General features: G+C 47.1%; 1 protein-coding gene across 3 annotated transcripts; it reads right to left on the reverse strand.

Moving 5' to 3' along the window:
• Positions 1 to 2,600: 2,600 nt before the first annotated feature.
• Positions 2,601 to 27,378, reverse strand: CARD19 (caspase recruitment domain family member 19). 3 transcript variants are annotated; one of them, XM_071755350.1, is made up of 6 exons: positions 27,218 to 27,378; positions 16,513 to 16,655; positions 14,348 to 14,501; positions 10,154 to 10,213; positions 8,428 to 8,499; positions 2,601 to 6,862 (listed from the first exon to the last, which is right to left on the reverse strand). In XM_071755350.1, exons 1-6 carry the CDS (start codon positions 27,231 to 27,233, stop codon positions 6,750 to 6,752), a joined length of 558 nt encoding a protein of 185 aa, XP_071611451.1. In that variant the 5' UTR covers positions 27,234 to 27,378; the 3' UTR covers positions 2,601 to 6,749. The 3 variants fall into 3 exon arrangements, with proteins under 3 accessions (XP_071611451.1, XP_071611453.1, XP_071611454.1); XM_071755352.1 differs by lacking the exon at positions 27,218 to 27,378 and adding an exon at positions 23,294 to 23,401; XM_071755353.1 differs by lacking the exon at positions 10,154 to 10,213 and having other exon boundaries at positions 27,218 to 27,377.

Below are 27,378 nucleotides of genomic sequence, written 5' to 3' on the forward strand. Positions count from 1 at the left end.
GAAGAAGCATGAGTGCTCATTCCAGCAGGGTGCCCATCACCCCTCACCCCACCTGGTTCCTCAGAGCATCCCCAGCACCTCCCAGAAAGCCCCAGAAAGGGGCAGGAAGCAGCTGCTCTGCTCAGCACCAAGCACCAAAGTTTGGACACTTCTGGATTTCACAAATGTGTTGTTGTTCCAAGTGAGGACAAAGCCCAAGCTTGGGACTGGTAAGATGGAGAGGGAAAATTTTTTTTCCCACTTTGAAAATACCCAGAATCCACTTGATGCTTGGAAACTTTCTTGACGAATCTTTAGTAAAAGTGAAACACCCAAGGAAGGGGAAGGGTGACCCCAGGACAAGGGGCAGAGGGCTGAGCCCTCCCCAATGCCTTGGGAGCAGGGTACACACCTCTCCCAAGGATTTCCAGTGTTCTTCTCAGCCCTGGGTAGATTTGGAACTCTCAGGCTCAGCGAGTTGTATTTTTTTCCTCCACAGAGAGATGAAAAGTGTAACCCAGCTGTCAACAACCATTATAGATCAGAAACAGAGGTAGGACAAGAGGAAATGGCTTCAAGTTGTGCCAGGGAAGGTTTATATTGGATATTTCTTCACCAGAAGGGTTGTCAGGCCCTGGCCCAGGCTGCCCAGGCTGGTGGTGGAGTCCCCATCCCTGGAGGGGTTTCCAGGTGTGTAGATGTGGTGCTGAGGGACAGGGGTTGGTGCTGGCCCTGCCAGTGCTGGGGGAACAACTGGAATGGGTGCTCTGAAAGGGCTTTCCCAACCCAAACAATTCTGGGATTCTATGAACATTTCAGAGTCGGTTCTGCTGGGAGGTTTTAAAATGAGTCAGCCCAGAGCAGAGAGTGGAAACCCAAGCCTGGATCTGTCCCTTGGAGTTAAGGTGAGAGCTGAGCACTCAGCCAAGGGGCTGCAGGGTCCTGGCAGTGCTGCTGCCCCAGGCTGGAGCCAGAGCTGGCAGTGGGTGAAGGGCAGATGGCACAGAGCATCCTCCAGACAGGGGTTGGGAGGGCTGGGGCTGCAGAACTCAGGAGGCAGCTAAAACCTGGGGATGAAAGAAAAGAGAAAAAAAAACCCAAAAAAAAACCCAACCCAAACCAACAAACCACCAGAGTGTGATGAAAAATCTTACTATAGAGGACTTGCTCCAAGTCATGTGGTGAGGACACATCTTATTATTGAGGATGAGGTGCTGTGATGCTCTGGTTTTGGTGTCTGCCTTCCCCTGGTAGCAGCTCGTGAGGCACAGCCTGAGTTTGAAAGGTTTTTTGCTTTACTAGGCACAGCCTTGTTAAAGATTTATCAACAGTAACATGGTAGAAAGCTTTTCCTTGCAACCACCCTGTGTCCCAAAATAGAAAGGGCAGCTCAGGCTTTGCCTGAAATGCTCTTTTACACCCAAACAGCTGCACTGAATTAAACTGGGCAGTGCTGCTGGCTGCCTGCAGCCTCTCCAGCCTCTGGATTCTTTTGCACTTGGCATTAATCATGGCCCTACAATGTACATCAGTTCAAGATATCATGAAAACTGCCCCCTTTCCCCAGTCCTGCACTTTTGTGGGTTAACTGAGCTGAGTTTTTCACTGACATCAAAACCTTGCTGATGTCCATGGAGAGCAGCTCAGTGCAGGTGCCTTCTCCTTACACCAGTCACAAGGTCTGTGCTATGTCCTGGGCACCCCTTGCCTGCTCTTCATGGACACCAGGACCTCCTCAGGGTAATAAAGCTGGGTAATAAAGAGGGTAATAATAACCCTCTACAGGGTTATTGGGCATTCCAGCAGGCAGTGTGCCATGAAAAATCCCCCCACTCCAGGGCAGTGGGGAGTCACCATCCCTGGAGGGATTTAAGACACAGTGGATATGATTTAGCTTAAGGATATGATTTAGATAAGGACTGGACAGTGTTATATTAATGGTTGGACTCAATGATCTGGGGTTTTTCAGCCAAGGTGATTCTGTGACCCTCCCAAGAGCCCCACACCAGAAAAGGGGTAGAGGCTCCCGTTCCATCTTCTCAGGCAGAGACATTCCAGAGGAGGGCAAAGGATCAAGAGGATCTGCTGGTCACCAGTTATCCCAGCAAGAGCCCATCCTCTGCTGACACCGACACCCTGGCTCCTGGTTCTGCCTGAGGTGCTGTGGGAAGGTGCCAGGGCAGCACCTGAGCCCACAGATCCCCCATCCAAGTTTACCCAAAGTAACAAATCCCTCTGCACGTTTTTCTTATCCCAAGTTCTCTTTGCGTGGTCTGACTAACCCCTAAAATCAATCTTGTGTCCAAGCCAGTGTAGAGCAAGAAGAGGAAGGTCCCCACACAGGTCTGATGGTCAACGAGCCACTGGGCTACCCCAATGGGATGAAGTCAAGGCCCAATCAACAGACCCAACTTTTTGCACACACCTATTCTGGTTAACTAAACAAGCAGAAAAACTGTATAAAAAATTTGAAAGCAGGTGAAAGGGTTAAAAAAATCTTCCCACAAAAACCCAAACCAAAAATTTAACCACTACAGAGCAGGGACAAGAAAGGAGTCGGTCAGTCCCTGGGAGAGGGACTTCTGGAAGGAAGCATCAACACCAAACACAGCAGCTGGGGGTTTGGGTTTTTCTCAGTACAGATTTTATTTCAGTTTCATTGCCAACTTCATCCCATTAAAAAATCCAAATTGCATTAATTTCTACAGAATTCATGAAGATATACGGTAGGAGAAATGGTTACAAGTCCCCCCACCCCCCAGGACCTGCAAAGCACAGCAAAGTTTGGATGTCCCAGTGCCAGGGCAACCCCTCTGCACACAGAGCTGCAGGGAGAAGCATCCACAACTGCAAACTTTGACCAGAGATGTTTGTGATTTATTACAGTACGAGGTGGGAAGGAAACAAATCACAAGTGCAAGAAGCAAGAGGGGTAACTTTGCCTTGGCAGCTTTGAAACCTGGAGCGGGCAGCTCCGGAGCAGCTCAGTGTGTCCCAGCGTGAAGCATCAGCTCAGCCCTTCAGCCACTTCTCACTGCACCGAAGTGCTTTAAGTATCAACCTGGGTTTACATGGGACTGTGCAAACTCACTGTCTGAGCTGTCACCAGAGGGAGGACCCTCAGCCTCAGCTCTTGCCAGGGCTGGGTCCTGGGACACCACCCCGGGGGCTCCGCTCCCCCCGGCGTCACCGAGAGGAGAAGCGGAGCCCGTTCAGCTTCACTTCAGAATAAAAAACCCCATTCCTTAAAAAACACTAACACAGAAGGAAGATGATTTTTGGGTAGGTATCAGGAGTCCTCAGACTGCAGAGCATGGAGCTCAGCCCCCTCCCCTCCTCTGGGGTTCCTGCAGAGGTTGCACAGCAGCAGGGCAGGAGAGGTCCCGGTGGGACCTGCACCAAGTCCCTGAGCTGGACCGGAGCTGGACCGGAGCTGGCAGAGGAGCCAAGTGCTCCATGACCTCCATGTGGACCCTCCGGAGAGCACAGCACCTCCCTGCTCACCTCCCGGAGCATCCTGCAGGCAGCAGCTGGGGCTCCTCAGCCCCCGAAGCAGCTAAAGGCACAGTTCTGCTGCTAAAGGGAGAAGCAAACATTTTCCTCCTTCAGCCAGGGCTGCAGAGGGTGTGGGTATGCTGGAAGCAAGGCTGCTTTTGATGAGCTCCTGCACATCACTGCCTGCAGCACAAGCAGCTGGCATTCCCCAGAAGGTTTCTCTGCACTTCTAAACACCTACAGAACCTCACACAGCCAGGACGACTTCCCTGCACAGAGTAAAGCACATGCCTAAAGACCAGCAGAGCTTCAGCAGCAAATGCCAAGTTATTTTTTATGGAGAAGCTGGAATTCTGCAGCCAGACAGGTTCATCCACGACCCTGCTTGAATTGCTCTCAGTGTGCCTACAAGGACCTGGACTGGCTGCACAGATGTGCCTGGGGAGGAGTGTGCTGAACCTCAGCCTTTGCTCCTGGAAGAAAAATCTTCCAAGAAAAAGAATGTCTCCCAACCCATGCACATCCATTTCATCACTAGCCTCACTTCTACTTTGGAAATTAACAGCTAGCACTAATAAAGGCACAGATTATTTCATGTTCTTTGCTGCCAGGACCTTTAACTAACAACACTGGGATGAATCAAGACTCATTTTTTTCTCTCTGCTCCCAGCCCTAGCCCTGGGGGAGGGGAGGGATTTATCTCATTCTGGATTCCACCATCCTCCATGAGGCTTCCCCATCTCCAAGCAACCTCAGAAAGGGATGAAACACAGACACCCCCCTGAGTAAACCTTCCTATTGCACATGGTTTTCAAGGCTCAAGAAAGCCACTTGGTTGAAGGCACTGGGAGGACCACATCCCAGTGCCCAGGCAGTGTGTTCCTGGGGCACTTTCATGGACCCAAGAGGGCTCCTGGGGCTGCAAGGCTTTCTTGAACCAGAAAGCACAGCAGGAGCTCACCTGTGGATTAAATAAGGCACCAGGAACTTCTTTGGGTCTCAGCATAGCTCACAGCAATTTGCAACTCGAATTACAGCTTGTTGTTCAAAGGAAAAACGAGTGGATAATCTGAAGAGAAAGAAGTGCCCAGCAGCACTAAGGCCTCTGTTGCTGCTTTAGAATTAGGTGTTGCAATTACTTTGAATAATGTTGTTTTGTGTGTGTAAACTGGAATACTGCTCCTCTGAGGAGGCTGCAAAGTTGGCTTCAAGGCAAAGATTTCAAACCCCTTCAGATTTCAGGGGTACTTTTCCCAGCTCCTTAAAAAGGGGCTGCTCCAGGGGCTGAGCAGCAGTGGGAAAGGACATTGTGTTTCCACTTAGAGCAAAGAAAACCCAACCTCTTGTCACCTTGGACACAAGACAGAACGACAGAATGCAATTAAAGCACTTCCCAGGCTCCTGGTGCAGCAGAGCCTCGGGGTGAGCTGATCCTGGAAAGGAAAGGTGCTCAGCTCCTGAGACATCCAGGAAATGCAAGAGAAGTGGAGGCAGGGGAGGGGAAATCTGCACAAACTGCTCCCGTGGCTGTTCCTGTGTTGGTGTCAGGACCTGAGCCCAGGTCTGACACTGCAGCCATCAGTGTTCATCACATCCCTGCCCTCCCCTGCAGCAGGATCAGGAGCTCAGCTTCCCGGGCAGGATGAGGACTGACCCAAAGAGCTGGTGCTGGCTCTGGCCCTGGCCCTGCAGCCCATTTCACTTCATTAGGGTTTGTGAGACAAGCAGCACTCACACCAGGCACAGCCACACTGCCTTTTCCTGAGACCTGACCTCAGGAAGGATGTGGCTGCCTCTGCATGGTGCTGGCTCAGGTCCCAGCCACACTCCAATGCCCCAGGTAAAAGCCACTCATCCTAAGAGTGAAATCAGAGTCCTCTGAGCCCTTTGTCATCCCTCAGGATACTTCCTGCAAATGCTCTTTGGGTCTTTTATCTGAAATCTGGCCCTGTATTCAGTTCCTTCTCTGGACAACGTGCTTGCTGCTCTATCAGGTGAGCGTTGTCCTGGAAGGCAACACAGTTACTTTAAATTGTTTACTTTGGAAAAGATTTTTATACCATGAACAAAGTTTAAAGCTGGAAGACAATTCTCAGCCTATTTTGAGAAAATCTCTCCAACTGACTTAAACTTTTGCATGGGATCCCAGAGTGCATGGTAGCTTTTGATGCAGCTGCAACTTTTGTTCAGGTGACATTTGATTTGATCTGGAAATCTCTTCAGTTCAGACACTGAACAAAGGGACACAAAGCATCATTCTCACCAAGCACAGGGTCATGGTCTCCCCAAGCTCTTTCTGCTCTGTCATTTCTCAGTCAGCTCAGAACCACCACCCTGGAAGAGGGAATCCTTTTGTAATCAGCAGGGCAGGAGCAAGGTTAGGTTCAAAAAGCCAAGAAACCCCAAACTGCTTCAGACTTTCTGCACCTCCCTCAGGGATTTCAGTCCTGCAATGGTTTCTGCAAGTTTTTCAGGTTTCAACTCACATAAGAAAAACATAACATCATCAAAGAACATTCTGAGCAACCTCAGGATACATGTATTTGTCTATAAAAAAAAGCCCTACGTAGTGGCACTTAAGTCCCTGCAAAATATCTTGGATTACTTCCATTTCTTATTACACAGACAGCAGAACACTACACAGGAAAAACTAAATAAAACTGAAACATTTTTTTTTGGTAGTTTCAAGTGCTTCAGATGAGCCATTCCAGTCTCCATGGGCTGAGAACCAGTCTGCCCCACACCACAGCCACCCACAGAGCTGTGAACAAGGCATGGACAGAACCAGAACCACGGCAAGGACCAGGCACACAGAGTCACTGAGACAAATAAGACAATCCTGAGATGGAGATCCACTTCTTCGTAAGGCTTTGAGTGCATGTTGGGTTTTTAAGTGCTTTCTAAAATTATTTCTGACAAAAGACAGGTTAGCATTCTTTAAACAGCTGTACTCCTTCATTTCAGTATAAAACACATAGGCAAGCATGGCTTAAGACCCATGATCACTTAGGATATAATTTTAAAGTTTGTATTAAAAATATTTTTTTTACCCAAATGATAAATATTTTAAAATAAGCATTTACAAAAATAAATGGCCCATTCCCATAAGGAAGGACATATATAGCTGAAATCCTGAATACATCTTGAGGCAAAACAATTATAGATGCCACTAGTTAATAAAATCTTTGGTATGAGAGTATAATACATGAATATTCATGCCCCGTTGTCTTCCCTTGGCAGGCACTTTGTACAGCAAGTGAAGAGGCAGCTTCTCCTTAATTTCTTGATATGTCTTCCAAATACAACATACAAATATTTCTAACGTGTCTTCCTATGATAATGGGAGAAAAGCCCAAGATCCTCCTGGCTCTTCCTATGACTTTCGTATCTAAAACAGAACAAAGATGGGAGGGAAATGAGAAGGTGAACATAAAGAAGTTTCATTCTAGCTGGTAAACTGCAGCTTTAAAATAAAAGCCAATGACAAAAATGACTCTAGAGGAAAGCCCATTGACTTCAACGTTGTATGAATCAACTGCCAAGGCAAGATGAGGATGAGGATGTCAGGAATCAGTGCTGAAGGTTCAGACACACCATGAGGAGCTCGTGGAGTTGGGCAAGGACTTAGCTTGACACCTGGGCACAGCCTGGAGCAACACACCCAGGACTGGTGGCCCTGTCACACATGGAGCACTGACACAGTGCACAGGGAAAAGCCTCAGAAACTGTGAAAAAAGAGCCTTGTAGCAAAGGACTTGGAGAGATGAGTTGGTAATTTTAGCAAAATTCAAGTCAGGGAGCTGACCTGAGGCACAAGAACCTCCACAAGGAGAAAATATGAAATGTTTTCTAGCACACAGAGAGCTCTGCAATCTGGTATGGAAAGGCTTAACAAAAATGATAGTATGGAGCTGAAACCAGTTCAGACTGGGACTAAGACACACACACAGTCCTAATGGTATGGACAATTAACTGGGATCAAGGGAAGTGATGGATTCTTTGGGGTTTTTGTGTCAGCTCCAAATGCTTTTATGAAATGCTTCCATTAAATGCTGGTGATGGAACCTGGTGAAGGGAAGTGATTGCAGCTAAGGAATCACTCAGGTTAGCCTTGAAGCTCTAGTGGGTTCCTTTCAGCCTTAAATCCTGACTCTGGGAACAGTCTGGCTGAAGGACTGACCTGGGGATGAAGGGTAACACTGCCCAGACTCCCACATCACCTGAAATGTCCATTGTAGCCTTCAGCTCTGGAAAAAAAATAGTAAAACTGTCCAACTGGGACTGGTGTGGCCCAGGTATGAGAAGCAGAAGGCACTAAACCCAAATGGAGTTTGGATCCTGCTCCATGATAGGCAATTCCCAGAGCATCAGGGGGAGACTCAAGAGAAAGTGACAGCTCTGCATCCTCTCTCCCATCAGCACTGGAATCACCACTCCACTCAAGTTGATCCATGTGGACTCATCAACCCCCTCTCTGCTAAACCCTGCACCATGGGGTGAGCAGAAGGTAGGACTGTGCTCTGCTGCCTCCTGACTTTCAGGGAGAACTAAACCCAGAACCAGCAAGAGGCACAAAGGCTGCAGCTGCTGGGGCAGCAAATGGAACCAGTCTCCTCCAGTCTGGGCACTGGTCACACTTCAACCAGCTCCCAGAGGAGGTGGAAGCCAGAGGGTCTGTCCCAGGGCTACCATCACCCATTGCTATAGCAACAGGACTTCACATGACTCCTCTCTTTAAAAAGAGCCCCTGTTTGTGGCATCCTCTGGAGGCAAACTACCCATTATTTATACCCCAGCATGTCTGAAGTGCAATTTGTATCCTAACTCATTAATGAGTGATGACACCTTGACCTGCCCTATTAATTAAGCCATGTTAGAGCAAGAGGCAGGCAACTCTCCCATCACTAAAGGAAGGCAACCAAGACAAAAAAAACCCCCATCCCAGTACAATACCTGAGCTATAACAGTACCAAAATAAGGCAAAGCCTGCAGCAACACTAAAACAAGCCAGGAAAAACACAGGACCTGGAAAAAACAAGAAAGGAAACTTGTTAAGACAGAGCAGTGGAAGTTCAGCTCAGTTCATGAATCACCAATTACTATTAATCTGCATAATTAGGTGTATCCAAATGAAGCTAACAGCTAAAACATTCACAACTGTGTATGTTCTGCAGCTCATGGACTCTGAAGCACAGTGACTACCCTGGAATTAATTTTTACTAAGGTTGCTTTGACACCACTCACTGTTCACCTCTGTTCATCCAAGTACATCCTGCAGAATTTAAGTGAAAGCTTCCAGAGAAGCCTTCTCACTCTAAAACTTTGTGCAAAACCCCCTGCAACAAAATACTAACCAGGCTGCTGGGACCTCACCACCCAGTTAGCATCCTACTCTGTCCCAGGGCACTGCCTGTGGGTACCAGAACAGCAATGAGGCAGCAATGCCTTAGAAGCAGATTTTTAGGGTTTGGGTTTTTCCCCTCCTGATGTTCCATAAATCCCATTTTCAGGACAAGAGCAAATATTCTTGTTTACAATTCTGCTGGAAGCTGAGATGCAGAGCCACACACACACCTGAGCCAAATCTCCCTCTGGAAACATTTCCTGCCTGGAATTTCTTGCCCTGTAATGCTGATGTTCAGTATTGGTGTTCAATAAAACCTTTGTCATTCATTCTGATCCACAAACAAACCCTATAAAGATTTTTATCTGCTTCTTTTTTAATCTACTATTCTATTGGTATTTACTCCTTCACTACAATACAGCTACAATTAAACCCATTTGTCAATTTAAGGACAGAGGGGCTGCAGAGTGACAAACTCAGTGGAGCTGACCAGGACAAGGACATTGGGAAGCAGCAAGGACTTGGTTGCTCCCTCATTTTTTCATTTCCAAGCACCTTCTCTGTTTGTCCTGCAGTGTTAAGCTGCAGTCAGCAACAGTGATGTGAAAAATCTGAACAGAGAATTGGTTCAAAGGAACAACACCACAGGCAGAGATATACATCAAGTTCAACTATTTCTGCCCCTTGCTTCAGTTTTCTCTTGGAGAAACTTAAATGATAGAACAGCTTGTTATAAATTTTGAAAATTCTTCATCTTTCTGTCAGATCTTCAATTTCTTGTCAAAATATCTTTCAGTGAATAAAATATTTGCCTGTGTGATCTGGGCACTGAACAGCAGAAGGAGGATAAAATTAACATGTTTTCCTAAGCAAAAATATATTTAAGTTTGCCCGTGCTCATCTTTCTTTCCTTGCTTTCAAATGATTTGAAATTAAATTGAAAACTTTAAAAAAATTGAAAAAAAAAAAAAAAGAATCAAAGCTATGTAAAAAAATTATTGATGCCCTTATGCAAAATGACCACAGCAGCAGCTGAATAGATCTTACTATTCAGGCACTGAAGAAATTCCAGCAAATGAAGAGTTTAGCTGTAACAGTGTAAATAAAAATACAACTGTAAATATTGATTAAATTCTACACTCTCTTGAAATCCCTGGCACTGTTTTCCTTAACTGCAGCTCAGTGTTATCCTCCATTAATTCCACTTAACTTGTGACATTAAAGACATCATAAAGCAAACAATTTGTTACATGAAATGCAAATTACATGATAAAATAAATTGCATCATAATCTGAAAAGCCATTCCATCCGGTGACACTGTAGGCATTTATTTACCCCTGTCATTTAGCATATATTTCTCCTTGTCTGTGTCTATTTCTGTGGAATCTGTGGTCTCTAGAAATAAAAGCAACACATGAAAAGTTAGTTCTCAGCTCAAGCAAGCAAACAAACATAATCAGCACGTGCAAAACAACACATTTCAGAAAAACACCCGATTTTTATATGAAACATTAATCCCTCCAAAGGCAAACCATGGTTGTGGTTACATCTGGATCTGTGCTGATCACAGACATTGCCACAGGACCTGGGAATCTGAATGCAACTCCCAAAAGATGCAGCAGCCCCTCTGGTCTGGCCAAGCCCTACCCATGGGCAGAGCAGGACACTTGCTTCCCAAACGAGGCAAAAAGCAGGAGCTAATCCTTCCACAGTGCCAGAAATTGTCACTGTAATAAACACAAGCTGTTTGCTAACACAGAACTCATCTAATGCCACCCCCTATCATTCAATCATCACCTTTCTTCCTGTTCTTCAGAGGGTCTCTGGGCATCACTCTACCTGGCAGATGAAGCACTTGGAACCAGCTGCTTGGCAGGGATTGTTCAGCTGGATTCTGCTCTGCAGCTCCTTCCAGAGACCTGCTGACATCTGCCACAAATCTTTTGTGCCTCTGTCTTCCTGCAAATTTTACTAGAAAAGGAGGTTGGCCCCAAGGCAAGGTGCTCAGCAGGTCCCAGCAGTAAAGCTGCTGCAGCTCCTCTGGAGGTGGCAGTGCCAGGGATGTGTGGGGGTAACACTGCTGCAGGGAGGGGGAAGCACCAGGGAACACTGTGTGGGCAACACTGCTCTCACTGCAGTCAGCAGTGGCCTCCCTGGAGTACACCTTGGAGCTGCAAAATAGCTTGGTGTTAGCCAAGGCTCCTTGTGGTCAAGAGGGTTAAACAAAAAAAAACAAAAAAGAAAAGAGAAAAAGAGGAAAAGACTAAAAGAGGAAAAGAGAAAAGGAGAAAAGGAGAAAAGGAGAAAGAAGAAAAGAGTAAAAGAGGAAAAGAGAAAAAGAGAAAAAGAGAGAAAGAGAGAAAGAGAGAAAGAGGAAAAGAGGAAGAGAGGAAGAGAGGAAGAGAGGAAAAGAGGAAGAGAGGAAGAGAGGAAGAGAGGAAAAGAGGAAGAGAGGAAGAGAGGAAAAGAGAAAAAGAGAAAAAGAGAAAAAGAGAGAAAGAGAGAAAGAGAGAAAGAGAGAAAGAGAGAAAGAGAGAAAGAGAGAAAGAGGAAAAGAGGAAAAGAGGAAGAGAGGAAGAGAGGAAAAGAGAAAAAGAGAAAAAGAGGAAAAGAGGAAGAGAGGAAAAGAGGAAAAAAGGAAGAGAGGAAGAGAGGAAGAGAAGAAAAGAGGAAGAGAGGAAAAGAGGAAGAGAGGAAAAGAGAAAAAGAGAAAAAGAGGAAAAGAGGAAAAGAGGAAAAGAGAAAAAGGGAAAAAGAGAAAAAGTGAAAAAGAGAAAAAGGGAAAAAGAGAAAAAGAGGAAGAGAGAAAGAGAGGAAGAGAGGAAAAGAGGAAAAGACAAAAAAGAGGAAAAGAGGAAAAGAGAAAAGAAAAAAGAAAAAAAAACCAAAAAAAGAAAAAGAAGAAAAAAGGAAAAAAAAAAACCAAAAAGCAAGCCAGGGCTCCCTGGCTCTGAAGCTGCCGTGTGCCTTCCCCACCCCCTAGTGGGGCTCAGAGACATTACTGAGCACTGCCCTCCCGATATCAGACTCCAGGCAAAGAAATTTTGTTCTAGCACAAATTTTGAAGTTGTTTTAAAAATAAATCTTTGAAAGGATGTCCCCTGCAGAAAACATTTCCAGCCCCATGTAGCCTATATTACAGATCTCTGTGCTGACCACAGCTCATCAGTGTCCTCACCAATCATTTCTCCAGGTGCTTGTTTCAACCTGCATTAGAACCAAGTCCCCATGACAGGGATTCCCTCTTTTCTTCACATTTACAAATTCTAGTGTCAATTCTGTCAATGCTCTGTGCTAAATCTGAGTAATTTAACAACTACTGCTATGAGTAACAGAAGGACTGTACATGTTAGAGGTCTGAAGGATGGTGTCTAATATTAAAATTGTCCTAGTTTACTTGAATGAGAAATAACACCTCATCCTGAGAAGATTCTTCTTGTATTCTTCTTTTCATGAAGAATACAATTGCTGCAGTTTTATCTTCAAAAGCTGGGCAGATGCTGACTGACCATTCAATTTTGTGTGTGTGTGTGTGCAGACATTTGTTTTACTTACAGAACTCCTAAGAAACAGCAAACATTCACACAACTCTCTCACTATTTCCTTGTCAGGTCAATATAAAGTGCAGAACCTTAGCATGTAGGAGTATTTTAACTCAGTTACTGAAATTGTTCTCATCATTCCAGGGCTCTTAACATGAGAGCATAGCCAGACACAGAGAATTGAGTGCCTTATAGTGGTTACAGGAGTCCTTTTCCATAATGCAACAGCAGCAGAACAGTTTTGAGGCAGCATAGCCTGATTTATTTTTTTTTTTTCTGTGAAGCACTTCTAGCCCAGATCCTTGTTAGGAGGAGATGGAACAGAGGAAGCCCCAACTCTGCTGATGGAGCTGCCCAGGGACTGCTCCCTGCAGTGCAGGACAAGCACATCCCAACATGGGATGCAGGCAGGGCTTGGCTACTGGGAGCACAGATGTGGCTTGTAAAAGGTGTCACTGACCATTAACAGAGCTTAAACTCCTAAACCATCAACACACACTTGAAATTTTAGTTCTGAGTGACTACACTAAGACTTCTTAAGTTGCTCTTCATTCATAAAGGCTGCCTCGTGCCTTCTAGAAAAACCTGCTGCTCTTCAGCTAAGGACAAATGGCCCATCCAAGACTACTTGATTTAAGAGCCTGTTTCCTCCAAGGGCTTCTTGCCTTCTGCAAGGTGAATACCAGATCAAAAGCACAGCCTTAAAGCTGCTGGGAGGATGAAACAACTGGCACTTGTGCTCAGCTGAGATTCTGAGGCAGGGGTGCACCCAGATTTTCCCATTTCAGGAGGGTTTGGGTATGGATGTGGAAAGCTGGGGTAACTTTGCAGCTTCCCCATGCAGGCAGGAAAACAGTGTAGTGTTTGTGCTGGGTAGATATAAACTTTTCCTTTAAAATAAAAGGTAAAATGAAGCTAGACCAAGGATTATTTCCAAAGGTAATTACAATTTTAATGCCTTTTTCACTTCAGAAATAATAGATCTGTTTATTTTTGGACTTTTGCTCTAAGGGTTTGAATCTCACTGGAGTTTGACCCGTATCTAAAACTACTCCTGGCACCTAACTGTGGAGTTTCTTACAGCTAGAAATGAATTGGCCAGTGAAGTATTACTGCTGTTAGGTGTTTTATAAAGATTTCTCAAACTGCAGTCCTGTTGCAGCTTTATTAACTTAAGTGTGGGAGCTTTCCCTCAAACTCATCAAGTCATTTCAGTACGTGGGATGCTTGAACCTATTTTACATCCACTTGGAAAGTGGTTTTTCTCTCCAGTTTGTTAGGTTGGGGAAAAAAACAAAATCAAACCCAAACACCAACATAGAGTAAGCACAACCTCAGGTTGGCAAGTCAGAAATATTTTCCCTTAAAGAAATGAGCTCCTTTGCAGTACAGAGTCAGTTTGAGCCTTGGTCCTTCTGAAGCAGATGGATGTGTATTTGGGGAGCAGCTTTGCAGACATCAGTCAGGCCTCTCAGCTGCACTAAACAAGTCCTGTGTGATTAAAATCCCAGTGCATCAAGGGCCCAGGAATGCTTACTTCATGTTAAACACAACCAGGACTGAGGGAAAGCCAGACTTGTGGGACTCAAGTTTTGGGCTTAACAAAATCAAGGTTTGCAATGCTCTCCTGTGGTGCAAATCAGAGTAAACACAAAGGAAATAAACAAGCTACCACGGGTTATAAAAGAGAACTTGTACTTAATATGAGTTATATTGTCTTACATGTTGCACTTAAACTGTTTTAAAGACCATATAAAGACCTCATATTTCAAACCAAAGAGTTTTGGACTGCCCACACAGTCAACAAATAACTGAAACTATGCAATCAAATCCTCTGATGGCTTTTGGAAAGTTCCAGTCAGAAGGAATTAAGGCATACCCCAAAAGTTAGAGGGTTATTTAAATAACCTAAAACTCATCTGAAACAACATTTTGTAATAAACTGATGAGGAAATCCACACCTCAATCAGCTTGCAAGTTCACTTACTCAAGATTTTCCTGCTTGGCAGATCATTATAGAGCTGTTCAGCATTGATCTGTAGAGCCCTGTAAAACTCCTGACAGTGTCTGTCTCCTTTCTTCTGAAGGTGCTTTAGCAGCTCTGAGAGCCTGGTGTGAAGTGATGCCTTTGGATTCCGGAACTGTAAGAGAAAAAATTCCCATCAGACAAGAGACTGGATCAGCTGGAGAACGAGTTTACATCACTTTGCAGTTTGCCAGGGAGTAAAGATCTGGAGCTTGGTTTGTATTTGCCAAAAGAATGGGCCAAAAAAATAAGGAAACCCCAAAAAGGACAAACATGCATTGCACAGTGGCTTTTAAAACACTGAGCACCTTGATGAAGAGCATATTCTTTTTTTCTCCCTAATGAAGTGACAGTTATTCTGTGTTTCATGTTCTCCCTGCATGCAAACTAACATGGCACTTGCTCTGCAACAATTTCATCCTGATAGCTGTTGAAAGAAAATATCAACAAAATTTCTTGTAAAGTTTTGTTTTCAAGCTTTCCCTTACTTGCCTAGTAGTGATCACACAGAAAGGTGCCTTACACTGGTTTTAAACTGAAAGAGGGTAGATTTAGGTTAGATATTAGGAAAAAATTCTTCACCATGAGGGTGGTAAGATACTGGAATAGTTTGCTGATGCTTCCCATCCCTGGCAGTGTTCAAGGCCAGGTTGGATGGGGGCTTGTGATATTTAGGGTCCCTTTCAACCCTAATCACCCTGTGATTCTACACTGCTTGTGGTAGTCCCAACACTGGAGTGTTCATCATCCCAAGATCCCATCTCACTGTTTCCACCACCATGAACTGCTCCATACCCAGTGCCATGCATACAAATTCTCATCACTCAGGCAGCTGCAGCAGAAACCACTTCTTTCCTGTAGTCCAAAATTAGCTGGATATTAGGAGTCCTTACAAAGTGAATGAAAACACATACCCAGCCTTACAGATATCAAACTGATGTCATCTTATGTGGAAAACACCCAAAGCCAGTCCCAGCAAAGCATTATCTTTCAGAGAAGCACAGCAGATACTTTGTGGGATCAACTGGATTTTGGGGATCAACTGGAGTCCAAGATGCCTTATACAGCACTCCCTATCCTGACAGAACTTTCCCAAGGACTGTGGGATGGAGCTGAGATTCTAAGCACCCTAAACACTCAGCAGAGATGACAGAAACTTGCCTGGACTCATGCAAAAGTAGTTAATTTCTGTCTGCTAAGTGCAGAAGACACAAGTCACATCTCACAGATTCTTTATGTGTTTATCTTGAAGCTCTTGCAGGAATGGGATGATCTCAAATCCTGTGTCACAGTGGTTATCACAGCTGTGTGGCCAGACTGGCTCAGCTGACAATCTGCACCACCAGAACTCTACTCATCCCCATGGAGTCTGATTATGAATTAGATTTTTTTTTCTAATGTTAAAATACTGATATGCCAGCACCCTGACCCTGGCTCAGACAGTGAGGAGAGAAGGGGTAAGCACACACTGCTCTAATTAAGGTCTGGGAAGCTGTTTAGTGACTTTACCTTTCCCCCCACTCATCTTTAAAAGCTCTTTTTCCCTAAGAGCAGCTATCCCTCTTCAAAAGCTTCATGGCAGGAGGGTGGGCTTCCTCCATACATCACAGCACCACTGGAAGATGTTACTAACTCCATCCACTCCCCACAGCTCCCACACCTTTAGGTGGGACTAATGCCCCCCCTTCCTCCACCAATACAGCTATTAATCACATTAATCAGCAACTAAGACTGATGAAGCTGATAGGGATGACTCTGGGGGCACAGCTGGCTGCAGCACAGATCATCTGACATGACACTCCAGGCCAAGTCCCAGGAGGAGGCAGGGTGGAGGGGCTCTGATAGTGCACACTTGTGCACACATGGTGCCAGCCCTCGTGGCAGGGACTCTGGCACTAAGCTGCTGCTGCTGCTGTGTCCCCTCATAACCACTTGGCACAGGGAAGGTGCCAGCCCTGTGACTTCTCCTCTGATATGAGATCCCAGATAGAAGTGGTCAGCAAGTGAGAGGTGAGCAAGATGGGCTCCATGTGGCACCAGGAGTCAAGTCAGGAGAAGGGCAGCTGAGCTACTGACTCACAGCAACAATGCAACCTTCAGAGACAGAGTAAAACTCCTCAGATTACCTTTTCTGCTTCTGCATTGGTAAGAATTTGAGGGTAGACTCTGTTAAGCTGAAGAATAATTTTATCAACCACTTGCTCATTCAGTCTGCTGTTGCTGGTGAGGAAATAGATGTCGTGCTGCAGGCGGTGACAGTATGACTGGTCTGGAAAGAAAAGACACAAAGAACAAAGGACAGCAGTTATTAGCAAGCCATTTTTTAAATCTCTACATTTCCTTTTCCTAATGGTGGTTAAACACCTAAGATAAAATTACCACCATCCTGTAATTTTACAAAGCTGAACTATCTGTTAGAGAAACAAAACACAGTCATGTGCTTTCAGAGACCCATCCACTTAGAATTACACACATCTGAACTCCTGGCTGGTCACTTGTGCTGCCTCTTTCCTAGATGAAAAAGTTCTAAATTCTTTAGATGTCAAGCACTGATGCATTTTTAATCTAACCCAGCCCTGAAGTTGTTAAACTGAAGATAGATTTTCTACCATTTATGAAGTCACATTATGGAGTTCAATGTGTTTTAGAAATTTTGTGATGTAAATATTTAACAGAGAGAGGTTCTCTCTGCTGCAGAATGGTAAAAGGATATAACTCTGGCTTCAAATTCTGTACATGTGTGATGCTGGGATATGGCAGCATCCCAGGACTTTTCCTGCCGAGGGAGGCAGGGCAGGGGCCTGATGGAGCTGCCCCTCTTTGGCCCAAACCTCTCCCAGTGCCCAGGGAGTTTCTGGACACCTTTGGTCCAGGGAGACTGCAGCAGCTGGCTCAGCAGAAACTGCCCAGACTGCAAAAACACTGGAACATCAGGAACATGCCAAAGAGCTAGGAAGTTTCTTCAGGGAGGGACTTCTGCCTTTACTTGAGGAAGAAGGGGGGAGAAAGAGCATTTCTTTGAAACACAGTACATTTTAACCCTGGAAACACACTCAAACACACATACAAATAAAACACATCCTTTTGTGTTAACCTGAGCCTCTGCAAATACACAAATACAACTTGCTGTTGGGTTAGGCACCATTTCCACTTGACAGCAATGGATTTTGCAGGAGCACAGCCTTCCCTAGAGCTCTTTGTCTCTAGAAAAAGATACAGCCCCAGACTGGTTCCATGGGTCACTGTGCCCTTACCAGATTTAGGAAGAGAATGTCTATGACAGGATCAGAAATAAGTGGTAAGATGTCAGCACAGCACTTCCCGACCGAGCAGCACAGAAAACAAAACCAGAACACCCCCACTGCCACCACACCCCCAGCACATTCCCCATTTCAAGCAAATGCACAGGGTTTATGGCATTCTGGCTCCCAGAATATACACAACCATCAGCCCTTTGTGCCCTGCAAATTAGAGAAGATCAACAAAAGGAAAAGATTGGCAGGATGCACTTCACCTACATACAGCCCTTGCTTTTTCTACACTGAATGTTTTGGGGGGGTTTTGGTTGGTTGGTTGTTGTTTTTTTTTATCCCACTGCCCTTTTTCTGCAGCTGTGCAGCACTAACTGCATTTACAGTAAAGAGATTGGGAAAACCTCTCAGTGTGGCCATCATCACACACCAGTAACTTCTCCAGTGTCACTTCTGTCCAAATAAAACCAGGCAACTACTGATGCTGCAGAGATCTGTGACTCCACAGGCACCAGAGGATTTCAGCTCCATTCTCACTTTTTATACCACCACCATGGTTTTGCCACATGTTTTTAATGCCTTGCTTCTCCATGGCTTGCTGCCAAGGCAGCTCTGGAGTGTGCTGTCAGAAACACACTGCCTGACATACTTGCTGTGCAACTCTCTTTTGATGCAAGAAGTTCCACGTTATCTGATTCAGGGTTGAGATCAAACTTCTCCTCTTCAGATCAGCTCATTGGCATGCACAAAAGGCTGAGGCAAGGACCAGGAGACTGTGAAGTTGAGTCTGTTCATGCAAATACTTTTTTGGAGACTGAAGTACCAAACTCCCTGCAGCTTCCTCCTCCTTCTGCCTCAGCTACATGATTTGTAGTGATTTTCCGTGTCACCAACAACTCTGTATCTTCTGGAAACTTACAAACAACAGGCATTAAACCAGGGTCTTACAGCTAGCAGAGCAATTAAATTTCAAGTAACACCACGACTTTCAAACAACAAACCACAGCAAGTGCTAAAAGCATGACAAGGATCCTGCAGAACGAGTGTACAAAGTAAAATAAAAGAAGGATCAAATTGCCATCTCCTTCCCTTCTTCTTCTCTCTCTGCCTTGTCATTACTGATCCCCACACAGGCAGCAGGCAGAATTCTGTCAGCTGCAGTCACACCCAGGAAGTTCAGTGGCAACTGCAGATTGCATTTCCATCTTCTGAGCAGTCAGGAGCACTCTATACTGCTGCAGCTCTCTTCATTTAAATTAAAATTAAATTAAAATTAAATTAAATATAAATTTTATTTATTTATTTATTTATTTATTAAATTTTAAAAGTCCTACCCAGGACTTTTTGCTGCCACCTGAAACCTGGGCACTGGTGTATGAGCCTCACTGAGATTTCAGCAAGATTTTCTTCACATCTAAGCCAGAAGGCAGGAGACAGAGAAAGACACAATGCCCTGGGCCTCTCTGGCTAAACTTTGCCCTGGCTCAAGACATCAAGATGCTCAAGATGCTTCTTCCATCCAAGGGGCTGCTCCATTTTTCAAGCAGCAATCATGAAGCCACTTGCTCCCTTCCCATTCCCACAGAGATGTTGCATCTGTCTGCACCTTCACCTCTTTCAAATTACTTCAGTTCAGTACCTAGGATGGGGTGCAAGTTTTAACATTTCCTGAAGAGAAGTCAGCAAGCTCAACACTTGCTGAATAAAAACAGAGCAAAAATATTTCACCCTTCCAGCTTCACTTCTCACTCCTAAACTCTTTTGTCTCTCCTCCAGCTCTGAGAAATCTCTGCCCAAACCACACAAGGAATTTCCTGCAGGCTTCCAGTAGAGCTGAGAAGTGAAACTTCCCACCCACCAGTGCAGAATTGTGCCCCAGATACTAAATTTGAAGAAAACTAACAAAAAAAAGGTCTCAGCAATCCTGGCAGCTGGAACCAGCCCCCTGCTTTAGCACGATAAGGGTATCTGGAAAGCACACGTGTGCATTTGAAGACACCCACCTCTGGCAGCTCTGCTATGGCATGGACTTGCTCCCATTTACCACTGGTGAAGGCCCAGTTATGGGCCACAAAAACATCCATGCTGAGAGGTTTAATCACCAGTGCTCAGAGCAGCACCTTTTTAATACTGAACACTAATTTAAAGTAACAGAAACCCCAAACCAGGCAGCTTCCCAACTGCAGCAAAGCTACTGATGTGCTGTCAGGTTTTAAGAATTCAGGGAGTGGTTGTTTGGGATGTTTTGCATATCCACCTTTTATCTCACTGTCTCAGAGATACTGCAAGGAAAATTAAAGATCTTTATGCTAAGAAAACCTTGTTTTTAAGCAGGAGCTTCCCCAGCACAAAAAGGGCAGTCATGCCCTTAGCCAATACTTGTCCAAAAAGTTCAGAGCATCAAAATTGGGAAAGCAGGTCAATGAGCCACAGCTTGCAGGTCAGGCATCACATCACGAGGCATTTCCACACCCTCAGACTGGTGATTGCATCTAAATCCCTATTTCAATTTAATTTTACTGCACTTACACCTTCTCCTCTACCAGAACATGAATCTAACTGGGCTTAATCCTCTCCACAGGTTTTGGACCAGCCACAGGTTTGCTCAAGCTATAGTGGGGGTGTCTGCAGGCTTGGGCTGGAGGCCTGGACTGAGCTCAGCCCCAGTGAGGAGAGGCAGCAGTGCACCTGGGACTGGATACCACATCCCTGAGCCTGACCTAAAGGCTGCTTTAAAAAAAGGTTGGTATTTCCCTTACCCAGAAGCTTGTCAAGGAGACAGACAGAAACTCAGGAACTGTCTCTGGCAGTTGAGAGGAAAACATGAGTCATAATTTCACATTACAAATTTATAATTACTGTAAGCCCATGACACACCATAACCACTCTTTTATCTTACTCAGGATACAGAAAGCCTCTGGCATACAGGAGATGCACATCATGCTAATATACACAGCAGCCTGCACCTGACCACACACATGGAAGGAAAGGAAGTACACGTATAATTAAGAGATATCAAACAAAAGCAGGAGATTAGTGGCTATTCGTAGCCAGCAGGTCTGCAAACAGAGAACAGGATACATAAAATCACAAAGACCTCAGAAAGTGTTAATAAATAATAATTAAACACACAATCAGCAAATGACAGCAACAAAGTAACACACTCATCATTTTTCACTGAAAGTAAAAATCACCCCCACTGCAACCCTTCATAAAATGACCCATCTCTGTTCTTCCTTTCAAATGGACACCAAATAGCTTTCTGGCAATAGCTGCAGAACACCCAGCCATTATCCAAAGCACTGGCATTTTAAGGCTGCTGAAATGTGTTCTCCTCCTGCAAGTAAGAAGGCTCATAATAAAACCTGATGGATGGGATGGGATGGGATGGGATGGGATGGGATGGGATGGGATGGGATGGGATGGGATGCCATCCTGACTGCCAGACTGTCTTCCCCAGCACCTCCAGGAGAAACGTCAAGGGCAAGAGAGCCACCTTCCCAAAATTCCTGCTATGAAGAGGATGCTGAGGGGAGATCTTACTGCTCTCTACAGCCACCTGGAAGGAGGTTGCAGTGAGGCAGGCATTGGCCTCCTCTCCAGTGACTACTTACAGGACAAGAGGAAATGGCTTCAAGTTGCACCAGAGGAGGTTCAGACTGGATATTAGGAAAAATTTTTTCACTGAAAGAGTGGTGAAGCATTGAACAGGTTGCCCAGGGAGGTGGTGGAGTCACCATCCCTGAGGGGTTTCAAAAAACAGGCAGACATGGAGCTTCTGGAGAGGATTTAGTGGTTATGGTGGTGTAGGGCTGATGACTGGACTTGATGATCATCTTGAAGGTCTTTTCCAACCTTGATGATTCTGCGACTGCAATTTATGAGCAGAGTGTGTTCTCATTACAGAGACAACTCCTAAGGCAGGCAGCAGCCAAGATGTCAGACAAGTGCTGTGGCATCTGCAGTGCCTTGTGGTGAGGTGCCTGGTCCCTGGAAGCTCTCACAACCTGGGAGCACAGTGCACTGGTCACACACTGGTCACACACAGAACCTTCAGGTTACAGTGGCTGTCAAAAACCCCTGTGTAGTTTTGATTTTGCTTCATCATCCCAACCATAAAAGGTCTTGTGTTGTTTCTGTACAAGGAATATCAAATGGAATTTTGCCTTTTGCAGCCCCCCTGCATGTGCTCCTCTACCATCTGCTTTCACTGCCCTTGTGGATAAAAACCCATGGCCCTAGGGACATGGCACCTTAGATGTGGGTCTGCATTTACTGTTTATCACAGTAAATTAATAACTAATTGCATTTCAGAGTCCTAGGCTGTGATCAGCCCTTCTCTCTATGCTGCAACATGTAACCACACTGTCACCCACACCCCATGAGCCTAAATACTCCTTAGTGTCCTTCCCAACTAACACCTCCACCAGTATTTATGTAACTACTACTGATACCATCTCTGACACCATTGTAGCTTTATAATGCTTTCATTTTTTGTTTGTTTTCCCCCTAAAACCTCCTTCAGTTTACCAAGCAAGTAGGCAGGACCATCACAAGCAGATAACTGACACAAACCCCAGCACATCTCTGAGATCCTCCCTAACACCAGACAGGATTTGTACACATCCGTTCCAGAAACCTCAGTGCTATCTGCCCTGCAGTGCTAACACCAGCACTGAGAGTTGCTCAAACAAACAAAAAGAACCCACACTGAAGCTGTGAGTGCCCCATCCCTGGAAGCATTCATGGCCAGGATGGATGGGGCTTGGAGCAACCTGGTCCAGTGGGAGATGTCCCTGCCCATGGCAGGGGGGATGGAACTGGATCAGCTTTAAATTCCAACTCAAGCCATTCTACAATTCTAGGAGCACCGAGTCCAGCCCCAGCACTGACAAAGCCACCATGTCCCTCAGCACCACACCTTTTAAATCTCTACAGAGACAGTGACAGCACCACTGCCCTGGGCAGCCTGTGCCAGTGTCTGGCAACACCTTTTGTTGGGTATTTTTTTTCTGATTTCCAACCTAAACCTCCTTTGACACACCCGAGGCTGTTCCCTGTCATCCTATCTCTCGGTACATGGGAGAAGAGGCCAACACCCCCCTCGCTACAGTTCAAAGAGCTGTAGAACTCAGTAACTCATCTGAATTTTTCTTTTTTTTTTAAGAAGAGAAAAAACAGCGAGCAAAGTATTAAACCCCTCGCTTTTGATGCCTGAGCCGCCCCGCTTTTGATACCTGAGTGTGACAGGAGCTCACACACACCCCCGGTCCTCCCAGCCGAAACCGGGGGGCGGTCACCGGGCAGGGCAGAGCCGCAGCCAGCAGAGATGGGGCCGGGCACCAGCACCCGGTCTGTGCCCAGGGCCTCCCGACCCCTGCCCGGCCCTGCCCGCGCCTCCGCTGTCCTGAGCCAGCCCGGATGGGGCTGCAAAACCCCGCGCAAAGCCGGGCCCGGCGCTGCCCACCCCCGGATCCCAGGCCTGAGGCGGTGCTGCCGCGATCCGCCCGCTGCCCCTGCGGGGAGGCCGAACCGCCCGGGCCGCCGCGCCTCGGGCACCCGCGCACGGGAGGCACCGCCCCGGCGGCTCCGGTCACCGACCCCCGGAACGAAGGGGCCGCCTCCCGCCGGAGCTGCCTCGCCGCCCCGCACTCACCGGCCATGACGGCCCCGGCCCTGCCCGGTTCGCTGCCGGGCTGGCGGCCTTCCTGCTGGGGACAGCGGCGGGGCCGGGCCGAGCCGGGGCCGGGCGGGGAGGGGCGGCCGGGCGGGCACCGCCTCCCGGGCCGGGGCAGGAGCTGGCGGGGGAACGGGGTGCCCGGGGAGGAGCGGGGTGCCCGGGGGAGGAGAGGGGTGTCCGGGGGAAAAACGGGATGCCGGGGGAGCAGCGGGGTACCCGGGGGAAAAGTGAGATGCCGGGGGAGCAGCGGGGTGCCCGGGGGAGGAGCGGGATGCCGGAAGAGGAGCGGGGTACCCGGGGAGAAGCGGGGTGCCCGGGGAGGAGCGGGATGCCGGAAGAGGAGCGGGGTACCCGGGGAGAAGCGGGGTGCCCGGGGAGGAGCGGGATGCCGGAGGAGGAGCGGGATGCCGGAGGAGGAGCGGGGTGCCCGGGGAGGAACCGGCCCCGCCCGGGGCAGACTCCGCTGGCCCCGTGGCCACCTCACCCTCCCCGGGAGGTGTTTGTGCGGCCGTGGCGGTGGCTGCGCGGTGCCGAGGTGAGAGCAGCGCTTGCAGAGCTGACAGGTCTGAAACTATTCCTGGTGTAATTAGTAATGCCGCGGTTTACTCGCCCACAAGTGATTTAACTGTTGGTAAAGCCGTGTCTCCATTTCCATACCATCCGCATGCAGTGGGTGACTGCGTTACACAGAGCTGGGGCTGTTCAGCTGGAGAAGGGACGGACCTCAGGTCACCTTTCCTGCCCATGCAGGGCAGCTGGAACTAAAACATCTTTCCGTTCCTGAACCATCCCGTGATTCCACGATTCTGGGCTATTTGTTTTTCCTGTGCCGCAGCTGCACGTTGGTTTAAGTGCAGCTCCAATGTGTAAGGGAAATAAATGGGACGGGTCGAGTCCAAGGAGCAAGATCAACTTGCTTGCAGCGAGGCATCTAACTGGGATATATTAACTTACTAACTTATACGAAGAATTCTGTACATTTCAAAAACGCCTATCTGCACCAGATTTCATCAGAATTTAATTTCCCAGGAGGTATGGAGGACAGGGTGCCTTTCTAGGGATAAATGCTGCAGAGGAGTGAGGCTGAACATCAGCTTTGCAAGTTTTGATAAAGAAAGGGATCCATTATTTATTACTGCAATTATTTTTTTTTTTCTTGAAAATCTGGTATTTTTATAATGTACTGGGAAAGGCAGAATTCCAGTATAGCAAAGACACGTGGAGATTTGTAATTATGTTGAATTTGTAAATGTGTTGAAACTATGAATGAAATTTTTATCTGGAAGAGGGACAAAAATCTTCCAGAGGGACTAGAAACTGCAGTCTCTATCTGGACTGATAGAGAAATGCTTCAGCCACACAACTCACCCGGATCAAGTTCCCAAGCACAAGACACCCAGGAGACAACCACTGTGTGATTGCTCCACAAGCTCCTGGAAGGTTTTCTCTGCTTTGCCTCTGTGCCATCTCATCCCAGCCCTGCGGAAAAGTGACAGCAATACTCTGGGACTGGGAAAGAGGGAGATAATCCCACGTTTGTGTGTCCCAGCTAACGGGCTGGGACTCTGGAAGGCGACAGGAATGGTAGGGCAGGAAGGATTTGGGATACATGCTGTAAAGCTTTCTATGAGAGGCAGTCCCGGGTAGCCTGGGAGTTAAATAAATTAATAAATAAATTTTTTAAAGAAAAAGATAATTGGCTGGCAGTTTGCGAGTGCTGCCACTCGGTGGTCTCTCGGGGGAAGTGTCCCAGCCCCGGAGCGGGTGTCCCCAGCCCATCCCTGAGCTGTTCTGCAGGGTGACTCTGTCTCTAACCCTGTGGCCTTTGCTCAGGGCCCGACACTCCCTGCCAGATGCGGTCCCTGGCTGGCACAGCTCCCCGAAGCCAGGGTCCCACCCCAGAGCCCCATGGCATCCCCCTCCAATCCCTCTGCCCCCACTCCTGGCAGCTCCACCGAGCCCTCAGCCATGGAATGGATTGAGTTGGGAGGGACCTTAAAGCTCATCCAGTCCCAACCCCCTGCATGGGCAGAGACACCTCCCCCAGCCCAGGGTGCTCCAAGTCTCATTTAACCTGGCCTGGAACACTTCCAGCCACAGCTTCCCTGGGCCAGTGTCTCACCACAGTACAGAATTCCCTCTCAGTATCTAATCTAAATCTTCCTTCTTCAAGTTTTAAACCATTGCCCCTTGTCCTCTCCCTACACGCCTGGGCAAAAAGTCCTAAAATCATGTGCCCCGGCATCAGATGAGGTGCTTACACCCCTCCTTACTCCTGAAATGCTGATCTATAACTCTGTAATACACAAGAAAGAAGCTTTTTGGTCTCTAGATAAACTGTGAGAACGTGGGGGAAAAAAATATTTTTACTGCTGTCAAATACTGTGACATTTATGGTGCGTGTCCTTGGGGAGATAAACATCCTGAGTTTATTCCATTTACCCTCAGGAATGGAGATCATCTGAACAGAATGAAAAGAGATTTAAAAATTATTATTATTGCATGTGGAGACCTTGATCATGCCAGTATCAGAGTGATTTTTGGTAATGTAGTAACAGAAACAGGCATCATGTGGAAAGGAAACTGTCATTTAGGACTCCTTTAAGTCTAATTTTTTGAGACTGTTTCATATGCATATTAAAATATTAAAGCAAGAGGTGTTGCCTAGTACTGAGAGGCAGTGGTAGTACAGCACGCTGAGAATTTTTTTCCACAAGAATTCAGTTGTGAATTCCCTGCTTTCTGTGCTCTGCTATGGAGTTTCCCTGGAATCACTACTAGAACCTAAACAGCCAACCTAAAAACCAGGTCATAGCTGGAAATCCCTCATATAAACCATCATTTTTTTAGCAGGCAGTGTTTCTGAGCACTGGGAGTGAAATGGAAGTGAAAACGAGCTGCGGGGTACAGTGCCACGTGGCCCACAGATATTTTTATCCTATAAACTCAGCTAATGAGGCAAGAATCAAGGGGTAAATATATCTCCTCCTCATGCCCATGACACGCCGAGACTTCTGCAGGGCTGCTGCTGGGATTGCCTTGGGCAGACAAATCCTGGGGACCCTCAGAGCAGGTCCCCAAGGGGGGGGGGGGGTAACACTTGGATCCCTGACATCCACAGGGCACAGCCCGGGGGGTCCGGGGGACACCCGCTGGGTACCAGTGACATCCATGAGCTGCCAGACCCCCTGTTCTCTGGGGGTGTGTGTGGGGTGTCCCCCAGCACCCCAAGCCCCCGGTCCCTCCCGCGGGCAGAGTGTGTGGCAGCAGAGCCCCGCTCCTCCCCGTAACTCTGGGATTCATTTCAGACTTCTGTCGCCTGGTTTGGTGACTAAGCCAAGTGGCATGCCCAACAATGTTTTATTTCCCGGCGTCCAAAGGACGGCAGCTGTGTTTCCTGGTTCTGATCTCAGGAGCCATTGCTGTTTTCCCCCCTGCTAACCCGACCCGTTTGTTTATTTGGGTGAATTATCTGGTTTACAAAATATTGCCCTTGTCCCGGCAGCATCAGCATGGAACGCTTGCTCGTTTTATCTGCTAATTGTTAAATCACGACATGGTTTCAGGTTTTTCCCACAGCTGAAGAGGACCGGATCTCTTTAGGAACAAATTAAACCTGCAGAGCGCAGGCAGCTCCTTTTCACAAAGTCTTTCTTTGTGCTTAAGAAAACACGACGAAATATTTCTTAAAAGCTCAGATTACACAGTCAGCTCCCTTCAGCAAGTTGTAGCTAATCATTTATCACAACAGACTCTAAGAAGGAAAAAGCAAAGGGGAAGGCAGCGAGCGGGGGCTCCTCTCGGCAGAGCCGCGGCCGCTGCTGCCTCCGCGCTCCCGCGGATTCAAACTTTTCAAAACGCTCCTTTTGCCCCAGTTCCTCCTTGCAAATATTCACTTACATGTCCTGTAGAGCATCCTCCATAGGAGTGGGGCCGTGCCGTGCCCGGGGCCGTGGGGCAGTGGGTGCTGTGCTCTGCGGGCAGCGAGCAGAGGTCAGGCTGCTGGAGGAGCTGGCCGGGAGCCCATCCCCCGGGCACGGCCTCAGGGCACGGCCTCTGGA

Source organism: Heliangelus exortis, chromosome 12, assembly GCF_036169615.1.
Source record: "Heliangelus exortis chromosome 12, bHelExo1.hap1, whole genome shotgun sequence".
Taxonomy (NCBI): Eukaryota; Metazoa; Chordata; class Aves; order Apodiformes; family Trochilidae; genus Heliangelus; species Heliangelus exortis.